The sequence below is a fragment of the Salmo salar genome, chromosome ssa04, assembly GCF_905237065.1.
Source record: "Salmo salar chromosome ssa04, Ssal_v3.1, whole genome shotgun sequence".
Lineage (NCBI taxonomy): Eukaryota > Metazoa > Chordata > Actinopteri > Salmoniformes > Salmonidae > Salmo > Salmo salar.
In genome coordinates this window covers 59,912,069-59,932,748 of record NC_059445.1, presented here as the reverse complement: position 1 = coordinate 59,932,748, position 20,680 = coordinate 59,912,069, and the positions used below count along the sequence as shown (strand labels likewise).

The 20,680-nt window shown below is 41.9% G+C and overlaps 1 protein-coding gene across 1 annotated transcript in view; it reads right to left on the bottom strand.

Moving 5' to 3' along the window:
- Window positions 1–16,323, bottom strand: part of LOC106603469 (potassium channel tetramerization domain containing 7) — a 65,139-nt gene extending 48,816 nt beyond the window's left edge. The window contains 6 exon segments of the mRNA XM_014197190.2: window positions 6,757–6,929; window positions 7,309–7,390; window positions 7,393–7,415; window positions 7,677–7,909; window positions 8,030–8,132; window positions 15,753–16,323. Of these exon segments, the coding sequence (XP_014052665.2) occupies window positions 6,757–6,929; window positions 7,309–7,390; window positions 7,393–7,415; window positions 7,677–7,909; window positions 8,030–8,132; window positions 15,753–15,843 (705 nt within the window). The 5' untranslated portion in view covers window positions 15,844–16,323.
- Window positions 16,324–20,680: the final 4,357 nt, after the last annotated feature.

Here is a 20,680-nt window from a genome sequence, read left to right as displayed (position 1 = left end):
ACTGGGGACAGAAAGAATCATGATACTGTAGTAGGTCCGACAGGTGGCATTACTTAAAGACAATGACAACTTTGACATGGAATTTGCTAGGCCTTATATGTAACAAATTGGCCCCATCTATAAGAACACACATTTACTGTACATCTCTTTATTCTCTGTGAAAGAATTCCTAAATGACATACGGAATGTCACTCATGTGAGACGGACTGTGATTGGACCGTGTGGTCCCTCCAGGGGAGAATCCAGGAGTGACACTGTCATCCACAGATGCTCAGGCAGCTCCTATGAGGACATAACAGCCTCCCTTCTTCTGGGAAGGCTTTCCACTAGATGTTGGAACACTGCTGCAGGGACTTGCTTCTACTCAGCCACAAGAGCATTAGTGAGGTAGGGCACTGATGTTGGGCGATTAGGCCTGGATCGCAGTCGGCGTTCCAATTCATCCCAAAGGTGTTCGATGAGGTTGAGGTCAGGGCTCTGTGCAGGCCAGTCAAGGTCTTCCAAACCGATTTTGACAAACCATTTTTGTATGGACCTCGCTTTGTGCACGGGGGCATTGTCATAATGAAACAGGAAAGGGCCTTCCCCAAACTGTTGCCACAAAGTTGGAATCACAGAATTGTCTAGAATGTCATTGTATGCTGTAGCATTAAGATTTTCCTTCACTGGAACTAAGGGGCCTATCCCGAACCATGAAAAACAGTCCCAGACCATTATTCCTCCTCCACCAAACTTTAGTTGGCACTATGCATTGGGGCAGGTAGCGTTCTCCTGGCATCCACCAAACCCAGATTCGTCCGGCAGACTGCCAGGTGGTGAAGCTTAATTAATCACTCATGAGAACGCGTTTCCACTGCTCCAGAGGCAGTTTGGAACTAGGTAGTGAGTGTTGCAACCTAGGACAGACCATTTTTTTTACACACCAGCACTTGGTGGTCCCGTTCTGTGAGCTCGTTTGGCCTACCACTTCGCAGCTAAACCGTTGCTAGATGTTTCCACTTCACAATAAACAGCATTTACAGTTGACCGGGGCAGCTCTAGCAGGGCAGAAATTTGACGAACTGACTTGTTGAAAAGGTGGCATGCTATAACGGTGCCACATTGAAAGTCACTGAGCTCTTCAGTAAGGCCATTCTACTGCCAATGTCTGTCTATGGAGATCGCATGGCTGTGTGCTCGATTTTATACACCTGTCAGCAACGGGTGTGCTGAAATATCCAAATCCACTCATTTGAAGGGTGTCCACATACATTAAATATACAAAAGTATGTGGAATATATAGTGTAATTTGAAGTGGAAAATAAAAGCATTATATATATAGACATAGTTCATACAAAAAGTTGGAAGTCATTAAAACTCGTTTTTCAACCACTCCACAAATTTATTGTTAACAAACTATAGTTTTGGCAAGTCGGTTAGGACATCTACTTTGTGCATGACACAAGTCATTTTTCCAGCAATTGTTTACAGACAGATTATTTCACTTATAATTCACTGTACCACAATTCCAGTAGGTCAGAAGTTTACATACACTAAGTTGACTGTGCTTTTAAACAGCTTGGAAAATTCAAGAAAATGTCATGGCTTTAGAAGCTTCTGATAGGCTAATTGACATAATTTGAGTCAATTGGAGGTGTACCTGTGGATGTATTTCAAGGCCTACCTTCAAACACAGTGCCTCTTTGCTTGACATCATGGGAAAATCCAAAAGAATCAGCCAAGACCTAAAAAAAAACAATTGTAGACCTCCACAAGTCTGGTTCATCCTTGGGAGAAATTTTCAAACACCTGAAGGTATCACGTTCATCTGTACAAACAATAGTACGCAAGTATAAACACCATGGGACCATGTAGCCGTCATACCGCTCAGGAAGGAGACGTCTCCTAGAGATGAACGTACTTTGGTGTGAAAAGTGCAAATCAATCCAAGAACAACAGCAAAGGATCTTGTGAAGATGCTGGAGGAAACGGGTACAAAAGTATTTACATCCACAGTAAAATGAGTCCTATATCAAAATAACCTGAAAGACCACTCAGCAAGGAAGAAGCCACTGCTCCAAAACCACCATAAATAAATGCCAGACTACGGTTTGCAACTGCACACGGGGACAAAGATCGTACTTTTTGGAGAAATGTCCTCTGGTCTGATGAAACAAAAATATAACTGTTTGGCCATAATGACCATCGTTATGTTTGGAGGAAAAAGGGGGATGCTTGCAAGCCGCAGAACACCATCCCAACCGTGAAGCACGGGAGTGGCAGCATCATGTTGTGGGGGTGCTTTGCTGCAGGAGGGACTGGTGCACTTCACAAAATAGATGGCATAATGAGGAAGGACAATGATGTGGATATATTGAAGCAACATCTCAAGACATCAGTCAGGAAGTTAAAGGTTGGTCGCAAATGGGTCTTCCAAATGGATAATGACCCCAAGCATACTTCTAAAGTTGTGGCAAAATGGCTTAAGGACAACAAAGTCAAAGTATTGGAGTGGCCATCAAAGCCCTGACCTCAATCCTATAGAAAATTTGTGGGCAGAACTGAAAAAGTGTGTGCGAGCAAGGAGGCCTACAAACCTGACTCAGTTACTCCAGCTCTGTCAGGAGGAATGGGCCAAAATTCACCCCATTTATTGTCGGAAGCTTGTGGAAGGCTACCCGAAACATTTGACCCAAGTTAAACAATTTAAAGGCAATGCTACCAAATACTAATTGAGTGTGTAAACTTCTGACCCACTGGGAGTGTGATGAAAGAAATAAAAGCTGCTAAATAATTTTCTACTATTATTCTGACATTTCACATTCTTAAAATAAAGTGGTGATTCTAACTGACCTAAGATAGTAAAAGTTCCCTATGATTAAATGTCAGGAATTGTGAAAAACTGAGTTGAAATGTGTTTGGCTAAGGTGTATGTAAACTTCAACTGTACATAGTGTTTCTATAGGGTTGAAACTAGAAGCAAATTCATTCATCCTTTGGCATTCATTAATGACATTGGAAAAAGTGTTTCACGTGCGCGCTTATGAACCATTTAGAGTCAACTATGCTACTAATGGACAACAGGCGAGGGCCACTTGACTGGTGCCAACGTTATCACCCTCCTCTCACCCGTTGCGTTTCCATATGGAAGCGTGGAACAAGTTTACCTTTGAGACGAAACAAAACTGACACACAAATGTTCAGCATATTGTTATAAAATAACTAAAGTATAAAACATTTATAATATAAAACATTGAGTTTGTTCTACTCTAAAACAGCTGCTCGCCACCTCCAAAAAAAACAAGTGAGGCGCACCTACCGCTCCACCCCAATCCCACCAAATAACCACCGTTTGTTTCTGGGATCTCAAATGTAGTAGGCTAGACTTAAACATGTATTTCACTTACCACCCTAAGCTCGTGTGTACGGTCCTTCATCGTGAATTCACGACTTTTCCACCTGTTTCTGAAACACTTTCTCTATCAATAAGTAGATAGATGCTCCTTACCCGTATCCTACTCTTGACTGAATGATTTTCATTTTATTTTCCGACGTGATGAGGGGCGGGCACGCGCAAGGGGTGTATATCAATCGAGAACGTGCGATATCTTGAGGTACAAGATTGAATGCATTTCCTTGTCATTTAGAAATGTGTAACTACTTTACTTTTTAAACTAATTTGCAGAGATTAATTTCAGGATACTCGCTTTCAGGATTAAAATATACACAAATTGCATGGTACAGGCTACAATACACATTTTAAATAGGCCTACTTTCCAGATTAGGAAAAATAAAAACTGGCATTCAAAATTACTGTTTTGGGAAGAGTTCATATAAGAATTATGATAGATTTTTTAAAGTTATGTTTTACACACTAGCTCTACCTGGTGGAGGAAATAACAGTTCATGCTTGGTTTTATTCTGCGCTTCCTTGAAAATATCTCATACTAAATGACACTCATCCATCCTTTCATTTATTGCATTGCATTTCATGGTATTCAAAATATTTTTCCCCAGTATAAAAAAAAGTTTACAAAAAGTCAACATGTATATTTCGATAGTTATAAAAAGGAATATACACTTATAAGTGGTTATTGCAACTGCTGAGGTAGCCCACGTACAGTGCCTTCAGAAAGCATTCACACCCCTTGACCTTTTCCACATTTTAAAGTTACAAAGTGGGATTAAAACAGATTTAATTGTATTTTTTTTGTAAACGATCTACACAACATACTCTCTATATTTTTTTTGCTCTCTCCATTTTGACATTAAACTTTTTTATTTAATGGAAACCCTGAGTCAATACATGCTAGAATCGCCTTTGGCAGCAATTACAGCGGTGAGTGAGTCTTTCTGGGTAAGTCTCTAAGAGCTTTGCACACCTGGATTGTACAATATTTGCACATTCTTTTTTTTTTCAAGCTCTGATAAGTTGGTTGTTGATCATTGCTAAAAAGCCATTTAAGTCTTTCAAATAGCTTTTCAAGCCAATTTAAGTCAAAACTGTAACGAGGCCACTCAGGAACATTTAATGTTGTCTTGGTAAACAACTCCAGTGTATATTTTTCCTTGTGTTTTAGGTAATTGTCCTGCAAAGGTGTCTGTTGGAAAGCAGACAACCAAATTTTCCTCTCGTATTTTGCCTGTGCTTAGCTCTATTCCATTTATTTTTATTTAAAAAAAACTCCCTAGTCCTTGCTGATGACAAGCATACCCATACCATGATGCAGCCACCAACATGCTTGAACATATGAAGAGTGCTACTCAGTGATGTGTTGGATTTGCCCCAAACATAGCACTTTGTATTCTGGACAAAAAGTTAATTTCTTTGCCACATTTCTTGCAGTATTACTTTAGTGCCTTATTGCAAACAGGGTGCATGTTTTGGAATATTTTAAATCTGTACAGGCTTCCTTCTTTTCACTCTGTCATTTACGTTCGTATTGTAACTACAATGTTGTTGATCCATCCTCAGTTATCTCCTATTACAGCATTAAACTCTAACTGTTTTAAAGTCACCATTGGCCTCATGGTGAAATCCCTGAGCGGTTTCCTTCCTCTACGGCAACTGAGTTGGGAAGGGCGTCTGTATCTTTGCAGTGACTGGGTGTATTGATTCACCATCCAAAGTGTAATTAACTGCACCATGCTCAAATGGATATTCAATGCCTGCTCTTTCTTTTTTACCCATCTACCAATAGGTGCCCTTCTTTGCGAACCATTAGAAAACCTCCCTGGTCTTTGTGGTTGAATCTGTGCTTGCGATTCACTGCTCGACTGAGGGACCTTACAGATATTTGTATGTGGGGTGTACAGCAGTGGTTCCAAATCTTTTTCGGGTTACTGTACCACCAACTGAATTTTGCTCTGCCCGGAGTACCCCTGAAGTACCCCCTCATGTGCATTTTTACCAGTAAGCCTATGGTCTCATGTGTGTCTTCTCAAGTACGCCCTGTGGATAGGCCAAGTACCCCCAGGAGTCCTAGTACCTCTGGTTGGGAATCACTGGTGTACAGAGATGGGATAATAATTTTAAAATCATGTTAAACACTATTGTACACAGAGTGAGTCTATGCAACTTATGTAACATATTAAGCACATGTTTACTCCTGAATTTATTTAGGCTTGCCATAACAAAAGGACGGAATACTTATTGACTGAAGACATTTCAGCTTTTCATTTTTGGCATTATGTATAGATCAGTGACACAATATCCCAATTTAATCCATTTGAAATTCAGGCTGTAACAGAATGTGGAAAAAGTCGAGGGGTGTGAATACTTTCTAAAGGCACTTTAGTTCTAAACAAACCTGACTTTAAAATAGCTTAATAGGCTTACACCTTCAATGATACATAGATAGAACCTTCCTGAACTTCACACTACACCCAGAAAATCATTACAGGAGACATGCCTGGGGTTCTGTATGTTTAGGGCTATTTCATTCAGGAGAACTACCGGTATTCTACTTGGGATCCTCCAATTTCGACCCATTCAAATTCAAACCATCTGGCTTGGGATCATCTGACTTAGGACACTCCAACTTGGCCCTCTTATTCACCATCATCAGCCTTTGTGATCTATCCCTCCTCCAGTCACAGGTCTCCTCATAGGGACACATCCTGCACTTCCAGGCCTCCTCCACTTCCACTCCCTGGGGCACCCTCTCGCCCCTCCAGTAAGCCAGGTAGCCCCTGATCTTAGTCCTAAGCTGGGCTTCCTCAAACGCTACCTCCCTGGTGCCAATGAGCTTTCCGGAGCTCTGGTGGCTATACTCCAGGCGTAGCTTGTCGATAGCATGGAGGTTAGAACAGATAAGGACGACCAGTAGGTGGTCCAGGAGCTCTCTGAACGTGACTGCCTGGAAGCCCAGTGACTGGGTGTGGGTCTGGAGGTCTGATCCAAGGACCTGATTAGGATCCAGCTGAAGGTTGTGGAGGAGATGGTCCCTCTTCACAGAACCCTTTACCATGGAATCAAACAAGAGCTTGTACATACCCACCTGAGAGAGAGTGAGAAGAGTGAGAGAGAGAGAGGCAGAGGTACAGGTCATAGAGAGAGATGGATCAAAGAAATAGATCATATAGGGGTCAGACTCCACACTGAGAAATAAAGGAGACTGGAGAGAGGGCTCAGAGAGAGGTCAAAGCCAGATAGGAGGTCAGAGAACAGAGATAGAGAGACCAGAGAGAGAGAGAGGTTACAGAGAAAGGTCAGAGACCAGAAAGTGAGGGGAGGTCAGAGAGAAATATAAGAGTGTCTGACTGTCTGTAGTGTACCTGTAGAGAGTGTCCCTTGGTCTGGGCTGGGCGGGGCAGAGAGTTGTGACTACGGGTCTTCAGTTCACTCAGGACCAGTTCCCCAGAGTCACTACGATACAGCTCATCAACCACACCCATGAAGAACATCCCTTCCAACACACCAAACACTGGGAACTCCCGCACAAGCTGGCCTGGGACACACACACACACACACACACACACACACACACACACACACACACACACACACACACACACACACACACACACACACACACACACACACACACACACACACACACACACACACAACTCTGTGACAGCAGTCTCCTGTGGTAATGTTATTTTACATTTCCCTCTTCAGAGGGCTCAAGATTGGGCTGATTGTCAGGATTCAGACATTCTGAAAAACCATGGATATGCAATGTAACGTAATCATCCCAAGCTTCATTCATCCCCCTCCTCTCCCCTGTAACTATTCCCCAGGTTGTTGCTGTAAATGAGAATGTGTTCCGTCAACTTACCTGGTAAAATAAGGGTTCAATAAATACAAGTAATGTACCACCATACCTGCCTCTAAAGCTGGGACCATCTGTAGCATGTTGATTAGCTTCAGAGCCTCCCTGTCCTCCCTGGTGACAGCAGCCACAGCACAACATTTGGTTTGACCTCCAGTTCTGGACACAGAGATACAAGGTCAGGACATGGGTTATAACTAGTTTTCTCCATAACATCTATATGGAAAGCAAAGATCAACGATAGCATAAATCCCTGCGGATGCATGTGTAGGTTACAAAATGACTAACATGAAAGTACTCTGTGCCAAAGCTCTTCTCTAATTCAGCATTGGCTCATAAGGTGGGCCTAGTTTAGAATGGGCACAACAGTCGTATGGGAGGAGATATGGAATCACATCATAAGCGCAACGTGCCGCTTACCTCTGGCGAGATGAATACTGGCCCCAGTTGTCACTTCTGTCTTTTGCATCTCTAGCATCCTTACTTTAGGCTTAATGAACCCATAGGCCATTTTGATCTCACACCAAGACTGCTCACATAGCTGTGTAACGCTGAGGTGACGTTTAAGGAATCTCTCCATTGGGCTCTGGTTGGGGACAGACAAGGCAGCGCTCCGGTTCTTCACCCTCTCAAACAGGGGAGCGAGGTAAGGCCTGAGACACACACACACACACACACACACACAATGCTTTGTTGCTGATCAAAAGCATAGGCTGACAGGGAAAATGTTGACTGTTTTCTGGGTTGAATTGTGTATGCTTGAATGGGTTTACCATTTTTTAATATGGTAATCAATCCTCTTTTCTGTTGTTTCAAGGGACTGACCATCATCACCAACATTCCCACCGAGAGTCGGACGGGACCGGTCAGGAGGGGCTAGAGGTGGTCACATGAAAGAGATTTAGAAACTGCACCCTTGTGAAGAAAGAAGTATTAAAAGGCCCAGTGCAGTCAACATTCTGTTTTGTATCATATTGTACAACAGCTGACGAAACAAACACTGTGAAAGTGTGAAAAAATGTGATGTGCCATTTCCTGATAGTTGCTGGTTGAAAATAAAATCTACACAGGAGCTTCTAAGCAGCCTGTTTGCATAGACGGGTGTTTCGACTTGCCTGGTGACATCACCAGGCGGTATGTATGTACATGTATGTACATGTATGTATGTATTATGTATATTATGAGGGAGGAGTTGTTGCTGTGGGTAGGGCTGTTAATGTGACCGCATTACCGCCACACCAGCTGTCACGTGACCGTTTAGTCATGGTAATTAGGCTTCTCCAAGCTCTGATGCTGCTGATGGTCATTGGTAGCCTACCAAACGTATAAACTGCCTGGTACTTAGCACTCTATTGTCCCTCGAATTACTCTGACATCAGCGCAAATGTAATCTAAAATCGAATCAAACACTTCATGAGAGCATATTAAACACATTGCTTCTCTTTACAACAGGAGTACAGCATACCTGGCTGGCATGAAAATGAACCACGGGAAAAACGTCCTCCATTCGCTATTTAAGTGCATAGATGACATGTATTTTTTCCCGCTGCCCCTGTTTCGAGACGAGTGCATGATAATGATCAGCCTGCAGGAAGGGTACCACGAGGAAGGAGTATGTCTTCCCTGTAACACACAGCGTTGAGATTGCCTGCAATGACAAGCTCAGTCCGATGATGCTGTGACACACCGCCCCAGACCATGACGGACCCTCCACCTCCAAATCGATCCCGCTCCAGAATACAGGCCTCAGTGTAACTCTCATTCCTTCGACAATAAACGCGAATCCGACCATCACCCCTGGTGAGACAAAACAGCGTCTCGTCAGTGAAGAGCACTTTCTGCCAGTCTTGTATGGTCCAATGATGGTGGGTTTGTGCCCATAGGCGACGTTGTTGCCGGTGATGTCTGGTGAGGACCTGCCTTACAACAGGCCTACAAGCCCTCAGTCCAGCCTCTCTCAACCTATTGCGGACAGTGTGAGCACTGATGGAGGGATTGTGCGTTCCTGGTGGAACTCGGGCAGTTGTTGTTGCCATCCTGTACCTGTCCCGCAGGTGTGATGTTCTGATGTACCGATCCTGTGCAGGTGTTGTTACATGTGGTCTGCCACTGCGAGGACGATCAGCTGTCCATCCTGTCTCCCCGTAGCGCTGTCTTAGGCGTCTCACAGTACGGACATTGCAATTTATTGCCCTGGCCACATCTGCAGTCCTCATGCCTCCTTGCAGCATGCCTAAGGCACGTTCACACAGATGAGCAGGAACCCTGGGCATCTTTCTTTTGGTGTTTTTCAGAGTCAATAGAAAGGCCTCTTTAGTGTACTAAGTTTTCATAACTGTGACCTTAATTGCCTACCGTCTGTAAGCTGTTAGTTTCTTAACGATCGTTCCACAGGTGCATGTTCATTAATTGTTTATGGTTCATTGAACAAGCATGGGAAACAGTGTTTAAACCCTTTACAATGAAGATCTGTGAAGTTACTTGGATTTTTATGAATTACCTTTGAAAGACAGGGTCCTGAAAAATGGTTGTTTCATTTTTTGCTGAGTTTACATGTGAACAGTTCTTCCATTGTGCGCCTGGATCCAGCAAGAAAGGAAGTGGAAACCAATCAACAGGTGTGTTAAGTAAGGTCCCAATCATCCCATATCATTGCATTCAGTCTTCCCATATGAATCCTATATGTTGGGTGAATAGAATGCCCTCCTATGCCTCTTTAGTGTCATTTTGCGAAATCCATTTCCTCCCCGTTTCAAGTTGATCAGAACAGACATGGCCATGATGACCAACAGCCATCTCCATCATCTTGCCCAAATCAAATTGTATTTGCCACATGCGCCGAACACAACAGGTGTAGACCTTACAGTGAAATGCTTACTTAAAAGCCCTTAACCAACAATGCAGTTAAGAAAAAATAAGTGTTAAGACAGCATTTACTAAATAAACTGAAGTAAACAATAAATAAATCAAAAAGAAAAAGGATTTTTTTTTTTTTTTTTTTTAAATAACAATTAAAGAGCAACAATTAAATAACAATAACGAGGCTGTACACCGGTACAGAGTCAATGTGAGGGGCACAGGTTAGTGGAGGTAATTGAGGTAATATGTAAATGTAGGTAGGAGGTAAAGTGACTATGCATAGATAATAAACAGCGAGTAGCAGCAGCGTAAAAATGTGTGTGTGTTGGGGGGGGGGTGCAAATAGTCCGGGTAGCCATTTGTTTAGCTGTTCAGGAGTCTTATGGCTTGGGGGTAAAAGCTGTTAAGTCTTTTGGACCTAGACTTGGTGCTCCGGTACTGCTTGCCGTGCGGTAGCAGAGAGAACAGTCTATGACTAGGGCGGCTGGAGTCTTTGGCAATTTTTACAGCCTTCCAACGAACACCTCCTGGTATAGAGGTCCTGAATGGCAGGAAGCTTGACCCCAGTGATGTACTGGGCCGGACGTACTACCCTCTGTAGCGCCCTGCGGTCGGAGGCCAAGCAGTTGCCATACCAGGTGGTGATGCAGCTGTAGAACTTTGAGGATCTGAGGACCCATGCCAAATCTTTTCAGTCTCCTGAGGGGGAATAGGCGTTTTCGTGTCCTCTTCACGACTTTCTTGGTGTGTTTGGACCATCACAGTTCATTAGTGATGTGGACACCAAGGAACTTGAAGCTCTCAACCTGCTCCACTACAGCCCCGTCGATGAGAATGGGGGCGTGCTCGGCCCTCCTTTTCCTGTAGTCAACGATCATCTCCTTTGTCTTGATCACGTTGAGGGAGAGGTTGTTATCCTGGCACCACATTGCCAGGTCTCTGACCTCCTCTCTATAGACTGTCTCATCATTGTCGGTGATCAGGCCTACCACTGCCCCAACACATTGGTGTGGCTGGCTTCCTGGTTAAGTGGGTATTGTGTCAAGAAGCAGTGTGGCTTGGTTGGGTTTTGTTTCGGAGGACGCCCTGCTCTCGACCTTCGCCTCCCGAGTACGTACAGGATTTGCAACGATGAGACAATTGGATACCACGAAATTGGGGTGAAAACAAAAGAAATTTAAATGAAAAATAATTTAAAAAATGAGTCGGCAAGCACTTTAACTTTGTAGCAGTACTATCTCGCGGAAACAGGTGCACTAGTCGCCAGCTCATTGACTCCTTGTGCAGCCCAATCAGCAAAGCAAAACGGTCTTTAGTGTAAACCAATCTGTCCAATTAGCTGATTCGCTTTTCATACACCCACTCGCCTATACTCTGGTTGCCATATTAGGCTGCAGCTACCATACTTGGTCTTTTACACCAGTGTTTCCCAAACCTGGTCCTCGAGTACCTCCAACAATATACATTTTTATTTTAACCCTGGACAAGCACCCCTGATTCAACTTGTCAACTAATCATCTAGCCCTCAATGAGTTGTTTGTCAAGGGCTACAACGCAACTGTGTACTGTTGGGTGTAGTCGAGGATCAGGTTTGGGAAACACTGTTTTACAGTTCCAAACCTCTGCCAATAACAGCTAGTTTTAGGTTTCCCCCCTCCCCACTCAGACCACTGCCAGATAGTCCCAGCAAAAATCTTGAGAAATATACATTTATTTTAATTAAAATATTACAGTCCGGTACTTTATTGTTACCCAGAAATGATTTGAGATTGATATAAAACGGCTACATTGGACCTTTAATTACAGGATCAGTGCCCCCCCCCCCGCAGGACAGTTGAGCTAATGTAGGCTGATGTTACTTACAACCTCATGTTAATCACAAGAACATTTCCCAATACATATACATATCTAATATGGGCAGAAAGATTAACAAGAATTTAAGCTAACTGCACTGTCGAATTTACAGTAGCTATTACAGTGAAAGAAAACATGCTATTGTTTTAGGAGAGTGCACAATTATGAACTAAAATGTATTAATAAATCATTTGGGCTGTCTTGACAACATTTCGAACAGAAATTCAATGGTTCATTGAATCAGTCTAAAACTTTGCATATACACTGCAGCCATCTAGTGTCAAATCTAAATTGCGCCTAACCGGGAATATTACATTTTGGCCTTCCTCTTGCATTTCAACGATGGAACAAAAAAAAACAGATGTTTTTTTTAATCTTTTACCAAATCGAATGTGTTATTCTCCTACATTAATTTCACATTTCCACAATCTTAAGTGTTTCCTTTCAAATGGTATCAAGATTATGCATGTCTTTCCTTCAGGTCCTGAGATACAGCAAGTTAGATTTGGGTATGTCTTTAGGAAAATATTGGGGGGAAAAAGGGTCTGATCCTTAAGAGGTTTTAAGGAAAGCAATACATTGTTATAGCAAAAACAGTATTTCCCAGTACACAGTGTTTACCTAGCAATGAAACAGGTTACATGCCACCATCCCGCTAAGAACAATAGCCCTTTCTGAGAGCCAGTTTGCATTTCAATAGCAGTGTCTAAGAAGAGGGTTGCAGTTCCTGTCCCTCAATGGAAAAAAAGGATTTGGCCCATCACCTGGGCAGGTATCAGTGGTTAGTAATGCCTTGTCTCTCAATATCAATATACAATGCGATTGGCGTCCAGTCAACCATTAAAAAGTCAGTATCAAACAAGACTAAAGAAAACAATAACGGTTTGAAATGTCCTTACGAAAATATTACCTGTATGAAAAACAATCAAATTTCCTTAAGATACTCTAATTTATTTACAAGGCAAATTCAAACACCATTCCATAGATTTCCCATTGGACAATGCAAGCAAAAATCTCAAATAGGAAAAGAACCACGATCAACTAATGCTGCTGTATTTAGCTACTCACCAAGTAGATTCCAAAACTCTAGGTGGCATTCTTTCTGCCTTCTCCCTACAGTTTTCAGCCATTAGCGCCCACGGCTCATGTGAACTACAATCCCGATGCTGCTTTTAACGTTTAGAAACGTCAATCATCACTTGCGAAATGGCTTTCAAAACACATGGCCTTTATCTTTCATCAGCGAGAAAGAATCCTTCAAATAAAAAAGGTACACTTACTGTAGCAGTTTTCACAGATCCACACAGCTATGGGTGCTTCCATCAATGAAACGACACCGAGTTATGCTTACATACAGATGTTCAGAGTGTGCTTGATAATAAGAACAGGTGGTCTCCTCATCTTCCATAAACAGAGTGCAGTAACATGGAAATATGGCCATGTGGGAACAGGAACCCAATCAAGGTGTGTATCAATTTAACCGTTTTGTTTTTTGAAAATGTTTTCTCGCTGATATGAAAGATGAGGTCCTTATGCACAAAGTGACGTGTCTTAATATTTAGCTTGAGCATCGTTATGGATCCATGCATGAAACGTGAAACTTAATCTGTGAACATACAAACACCATGTTAAGATTACAGACTAACATTTTAGGCTTGAACAAATCTTGTGTTGCAATTCTGACTTACAATAATTCCTTTCAGAGTTTTGGCAGTTTCATCTCACCAACAAACAAAAAAACCCTACACCAAACGGCCTATGAGGAGTGCTACGCGAATAAGCATAACACAGTATTAAAAACCCGGAAGTCAGGAAAACCGGAAAGAGGTATCCTGCACGTTTTCAAGTTAAGTCTCCATTCTCTATAACTTCTCAGTTGAGATTACTTCACATTTAGGTCGCTAATGTAATGGATTTGTTTGCAAGTGTAAGTCTAGATAGCACTAGCTGTATTATGCCATACAACAGTGAAGTTTCCGTCCGCTAGGTGTAACTCCACAGCATGGACATATCTCTGGGTGACATGGACATCCCCATGTACCCACCTTATCAAAATATGACTAATTCAATATTGCACCATCTCATTCTCTGGGCTCTGTCTACAATCAATACCAGTAGTATAAACCAGGCATAATGAAACAGAAGAATAATAGATGTTTGGTGAATCTATGAATTATGTATGACCACTGGAGTCTTTGCCACTCAAATGTTTTATTTCATATTTTGAAATTGATTTAATCACTCAATCTTGCCAAAGCATATTCTGTAGGTGGGGTTAATATGAATTTAAAATAATTCTACATGTTTTATATAAATCGGGTCATGAACATATGGACTGAGGTTAAACATAGGCCAAGTCTGGCATAAGCTAATTCCCCACACTCCACAATAACTCTGTTGCAGTGGTCTAAGGTAGTCTCCGTATAGGCTATTCCCTCCATGAAGCATAGACAGCAGATTTGCCTACAAGCCAAAAAAAGTGTAGAACATGCATGCAACTCATCATTCCAACATATGAATATGTAATGAATCCATTCAGTTCAGTATGCCATCCATGCTGTAATTCATCTGAGTTGCAATAGGAACTAAATCAAAGAGAATAGAAATCCATGTGTGCATTCAAAATGATCTAAATTCAAGTTCTTTAGCCTATAACGCTAATAATTCTATGTTTAATTTAGGCCTATCCAAATAAATAAAGAGGCCTTCAACTTGTAGGCATTACAATTTAGGCTATCATTTTGGGTCATGGTGTCTTGTGGAATAATTTTAGAACTCCATTTGTGTTTATAGGCCTCCCCTTAAATATAGCCTCTAAATACATTTTAAACAAAATAGTTGAAAAAGCACATGCAGTGGCTGATAGGGAAAACCAATCTGGCAATAAGAATAGGCTATAGATAGTCTTGACCATTTGGGACCCCTTGGCTATTTAACTCAGGACAGGTTATAGCCAAGACTAAATTAAAATAAATGTTTGTCTCATTTATTTATATGAATATAGCCTCTGTGTGATGGGGTTGTGCAACACAATGGCAATAACAAGCCTCCATACAGAATGGAATTCTCAAATACAACAGTCAAAATGCCTAATGTAAGGCCTACAGTCTGTTCCCAAATACTGGAAAATGTATGATTCATTAGGCTACATGATCACCAAAGTAGCCCCACGTGGCTTTAAAAATATATTCTAAAATTATATGGACATTAAATAACAGCATGGCATATTTAGATATTTGAATAAGACTAAATAATTTACTTTTCATTTTGCAGCTCAGGCGGTTATTCAAGACAAGGCTCTTCTGTGTCTTTATAGTATTATTCTCACACAAGTAATTTACTTAAGGCCCAATTTAACTGTAAATGTTCACGTAGTGGTTAGAGCATTGGACTAGTAACTGAAAAGTTGCAAGATCGAATCCCCAAGCTGACAAGGTAAGAATCCGTCGTTCTGCCCCTGAACAAGGCAGTTAATAAGAATTTGTTCTTAACTGACTTGCCTAGTTAAAGAAAGGTAAAAAAATATTTTTAAAATAATAATTCATAGTCGTAACATACGTTTACAGATATAATTTAATGGTTGTGTTTCACGCATGGCTTGTCTTATGATCCTAACAATTTACATATGGATTTTCTTACGATCCTAACGATATGTACGTTCAACCTTCTGGCAGCTATCTGGCTCCATAGTCGGGCTCTAACAAAACTTCCCCATACAGAAAACGCCTTGGTCCAATGACTTATGTGTAATGGAACTGAGAACCATGATCAAGGGTTACTCACCGAGATGCTCTGACTGTGCATCGAGTAATTCTGCATCGCTTATGTCACCCCAGTCGTCCGATGGATCCGTTGACGTTATGTTGGAATTCATTGCAAAATTATTCCTGTAAAGGCGACCGCATGCGTCCTCGTCCAAATATTCGTCTTCTTCTTGGGTGGGGTTTATCGGCGGTTAGCATCCAACATAATGGTGCATTACCTCCACTTACTGTACTGGAGTGTGGGCCAGAGACAGGGAGAAACTAAACCCTACCTGCCAGCACCGTTGCTCTAATGAAAAAATATATACAATTCTACTCAATATACTCGTTAAACTAATTTCCTGTATCCCCCTCTCCCTCATACTAGAACTGTCTTGCTCTGTCCCTCTCGCACTGTAGCAATACATGCGCAACGGTTTCAGTTTCCTGGTAATAGGAAAGTGTGATTATCACTTTTAATGTCTCATTAGCCTCCTCTCGTCCCTTCCTGCCGTCCTTCCTGATCTTCCTCAGGATTTCAAATAAATGCCTCCCCTTAGAATCTCTATTCTACTGGTCCTGCCATCTCTGTCCATATCAGGCTTTTTGCCTCTGCATATATTATGACGACATTTTGTGACGTTGTTGTTCGTTTCGGACTTCGTCGGTGATTGGTCAACAGTAGGACTCTTCAATAAAGTATGTTGTCATTCAACGGGAAGCGAGTCGTTTTCATGCAATTTGTTTCATTGACAAATACTGCACCAAACATTAGATGTAAAATTGCGGACTAAGATCTCTGCAAAAACGTCAATTTGTGACAGGTTTCTTGAGTTGTCTTAGATTAATTTAGTATATTCTGAGTACGTATATACTTTTTTAAATAGTTTTTCAAGTAATTGTATTTTATGGGAGTACGCGAGCACACTCGCTCGGTTCGGCTAGCGAGTTCAAGTACTCAATCATTAGCCAGAACGGCCTCCTGAGATAGCAGACCCATGTTTGGAAAGTCTTCCTGTGGATATTTTGTATCAAATTCCCCGCTGAAACAAATGTTGCGTATTTACCATGACGTAATGCACTGCTGCTCAAACTGTTTGTTATATTTGATTGGCCACTTCCATACGCTTTTCAAATACCTAGGTTTTTATTGGCCTGTTGCAGAGTAACCGGAAATGTGGTTCTTTGCTCCTTGCAAACATGGCGGAGGTCAGTCTGAAAATTGATAAGGGAGCATACAGAATTCAAAAAATATATAATAAACAGTCACATCTGGCGATTGAGGGCAACCAAGCTTGCTGACAGAATCTCGGTCTGGTGAAGCTCAAAATGACCATAATACAGCCCGACTCGGCAACTGGACACCGTTGCAGGCGCTCCATTCCTAACGCTTCGAACATACCGACAGTGATTTGCATTTGATAAACCAGTATTACATTAATTTCCAATGGAACGCTGCGTTTGCCTTGCAGAGGCAGTTGCAGTGTGTTCGGTGTGGTGCATACTTGGATTTATCGAACGTATGTATTCGTCAAACTATGCCTAGACGGCTTGACAGTGCTGCATACTATTTTGCGCAAAACACTGTCGGTGTGTTAGAAGCGTCATTGTGCACAATAGTATGCATCATCTGGATATGTATGCAACAAAAGTTTAACATTCACTTTCTGCTACCATTTCTGTCAAGTCGTCTATGCATAGTTTGAGGCGTACGTTCGATAAATCCAACCTATGCACCACAAGGCGTTTCATTGGAAATTAATGTAATTCTGGTGTACCAAAATGCAATGATGCTGTCGGTGTGATCGAAGCGTAATGAGAGTTTAGAAACTGAGAACTCAAGGTCCCTCAGCAGACTCACCGACAGTAGATTTGATGTTGCATTTTGCCACAACCTTATCAAAATGCGATGAGGGGGAATTACAGTTTGGGTCTGTGTGGATGAATAACTTGTCTGACAGTGAGGATATAAAACCACTCGATAAACACGGCTTCCAGGTGGTTTTATCTAAGTTCACCTCACTGACACATAGGTCCATGTTATTGCCTCAAGCTGGAGAAGAAACAGTCTCGTGGCTGCCACCACAACCCAAACCAGGCACAAGCAGAAAAGATCTCTGTGCGGTGAGATTATCCAAAAGACAGTCAAGCCTTATTTTGCGACTGTCTCATGAGCAGTTATTTGTGAGGGCTCATGGCAACAGCAACACGTATGAGCCCCTGTATAAAAGCAAAACGGCATGTTATGAAATCCTTGGTGTCTCCGACCGCCACGTAACTTAGTTCAAGACTACTTACAACAAGCAGTCTTTCATCTACCACCCAGACAAGAACTGCAGGCAGTGAGGTGGCTACGAGCTGCTTCTCCAACATCAGCGAGGCATACAACGTGTTGGGGAACAGGAAGAAATACGATTGAGGCATTACTTACAAGCTCCTCATCTCAGCCAACGAGGGAGGCACGCCAATCTTCCGCCTTGGGGATTGACAGCAAGAACATCTTCGACAACTTCATCAAACCCCAGCTCCTGAGAGAGGAGGAGCTGCGCATCAGGAAGGAGGAGGCCATCAATTACCTCCACTAACCGGTGCCCCCTGCACATTGACTCTGTAGTACCCCCTGTATATAGCCTCACTATTGTTAATTTACTGCTGCTGTTTAATTATTTGTTACTTTTATTTTATATTTTTTACTTACTTTTACTTTTTTTCTTAACCAACAATGCTTTAAGAAGTTAAGGGCTTGTAAGTAAGCATTTCACTGTAAGGTCTACACCTGTTGTGTTCGGCGCATGTGGCAAATACAATTTGATTTGGGCAAGATGATGGAGATGGCTGTTGGTCATCATGGCCGTGTCTGTTCTGATCAACTTGAAACGGGGAGGAAATGGATTTCGCAAAATGACACTAAAGAGGCATAGGAGGGCATTCTATTCACCCAACATATAGGATTCATATGGGAAGACTGAATGCAATGATATGGGATGATTGGGACCTTACTTAACACACCTGTTGATTGGTTTCCACTTCCTTTCTTGCTGGATCCAGGTGTGCTAATGAAAGCTGCCTAACCTAAGAATATAGAGGTGAAAGGTTAATGATACTGTAATAGGTGCTGATGATAGGGATTACTGGTGCATTAGGTTGAGCTGTTCCACCATCACAACACCGCAGTGTACCATGCGTGTTTCTTATTGTTCACTAGAAAATATTTACTTTGTTCAAATGGAAATTGTCTAATGTAGGAATTGGTGCAGTGAAGAACAGAAGTATATGTGTTGGCCTGTATTGCAGTAAAAAAAATAGTTTTATTCAATCACGTTTAATTTTTTTAACTCTGTTTTTGTCGCACTGCTTTGCTTTATCTTGGCCAGGTCGCAGTTGTAAAGGAGAACTTGTTCTCAACTGGCCTACCTGGTTAAATAAAGGTGAAATAAAAAAGAAAAATTAAAACACGGCAACATTTACAGATGAAGTCAGAAGTTTACATACACCTTAGCCAAACACATTTAAACTCAGTTTTTCCACAATTCCTGACATTTAATCCTAGTAAAAATTCCCTGTTTTAGGTCAGTTAGAATCACCACTTTATTTTAAGAATGTGAAATGTCAGAATAATAGTTGAGTGATTTTTTTTCAGCTTTTATTTCTTTCATCACATTCCCAGTGGGTCAGAAGTTTACATACACTCAATTAGTATTTGGCAGCATTGCTTTTAAATTGTTTAACTTGGGTCAAACGTTTCGGGTAGCCTTCCACAAGCTTCCCACAATAAGTTGGGTGAATTTTGGCCCATTCCTCCTGACAGAGCACACTTTTTCAGTTCTGCCCACAAATGTTCTATAGGATTGAGGTCAGGGCTTTGTGATGGTCACTCCAATACCTTGACTTTGTTGTCCTTAAGCCATTTTGCCACAACTTTGGAAGTATGCTTGGGGTCATTGTCCATTTGGAAGACCCATTTGCGACCAAGCTTTAACTTCCTGACTGATGTCTTGAGATGTTGCTTCAATATATCCACATAATTGTCCTCCCACATGATGCCATCTATTTTGTGAAGTGCACCAGTCCGTCCTGCAGCAAAGCACCCCCACAACATGATGCTGCCACCCTCATGCTTCACGGTCGGGATGGTATTCTTCAGCTTGCAAGCCTCCCCCTTTTTCCTCCACACATAACGATTGTCATAATGGCCAAATAGTTATATTTTTGTTTCATCAGACCAGAGGACATTTCTCCAAAAAACAATCTTTGTCCCCATGTGCAGTTGCAAACCGGAGTCTGGCTTTTTCATGACGGTTTTGGAGCAGTGGCTTCTTCCTTGCTGAGTGGCCTTTCAGGTAATTTCGATATAGGACTCATTTTACTGTGGATTTAGATACTTTTGTACCTGTTTCCTCCAGCATCTTCATAAGGTCCTTTGCTGTTGTTCTGGAATTGATTTGCACTTTTTCGCACCAAAGTACGTTCATCTCTAGGAGACAGAACGCGTCTCTTTCCTGAGCAGTATGACGGCTGCGTGGTCCCATGGTGTTTATACTTGCGTACTATTGTTTGAACAGATGAACGTGGTACCTTCATGCGTTTGGAAATTTCTCCCGAGGATGAACCAGACTTGTGGAGGTCTACAATTTTTTTTCTGAGGTCCTGGCTGATTTCTTTTGATTTTCCCATGATGTCAAGCAGAGGCAAAGTTTGAAGGTAGGCCTTGAAATACATCCACAGGTACACCTACAATTGACTCAAATGATGTCAATTAGCCTATCAGAAGCTTCTAAAGCCATGACATCATTTTCTGGAATTTTCCAAGCTATTTAAAGGCACAGTCAACTTAGTGTATGTAAACTTCTGACCCACTGGAATTGTGATAGTGAATTTGTCTGTAAACAATTGTTGGAAAAATGACTTGTGTCATGCACAAAGTAGATGTCCTAACCGACTTGCCAAAATTATATACTGCTCAAAAAA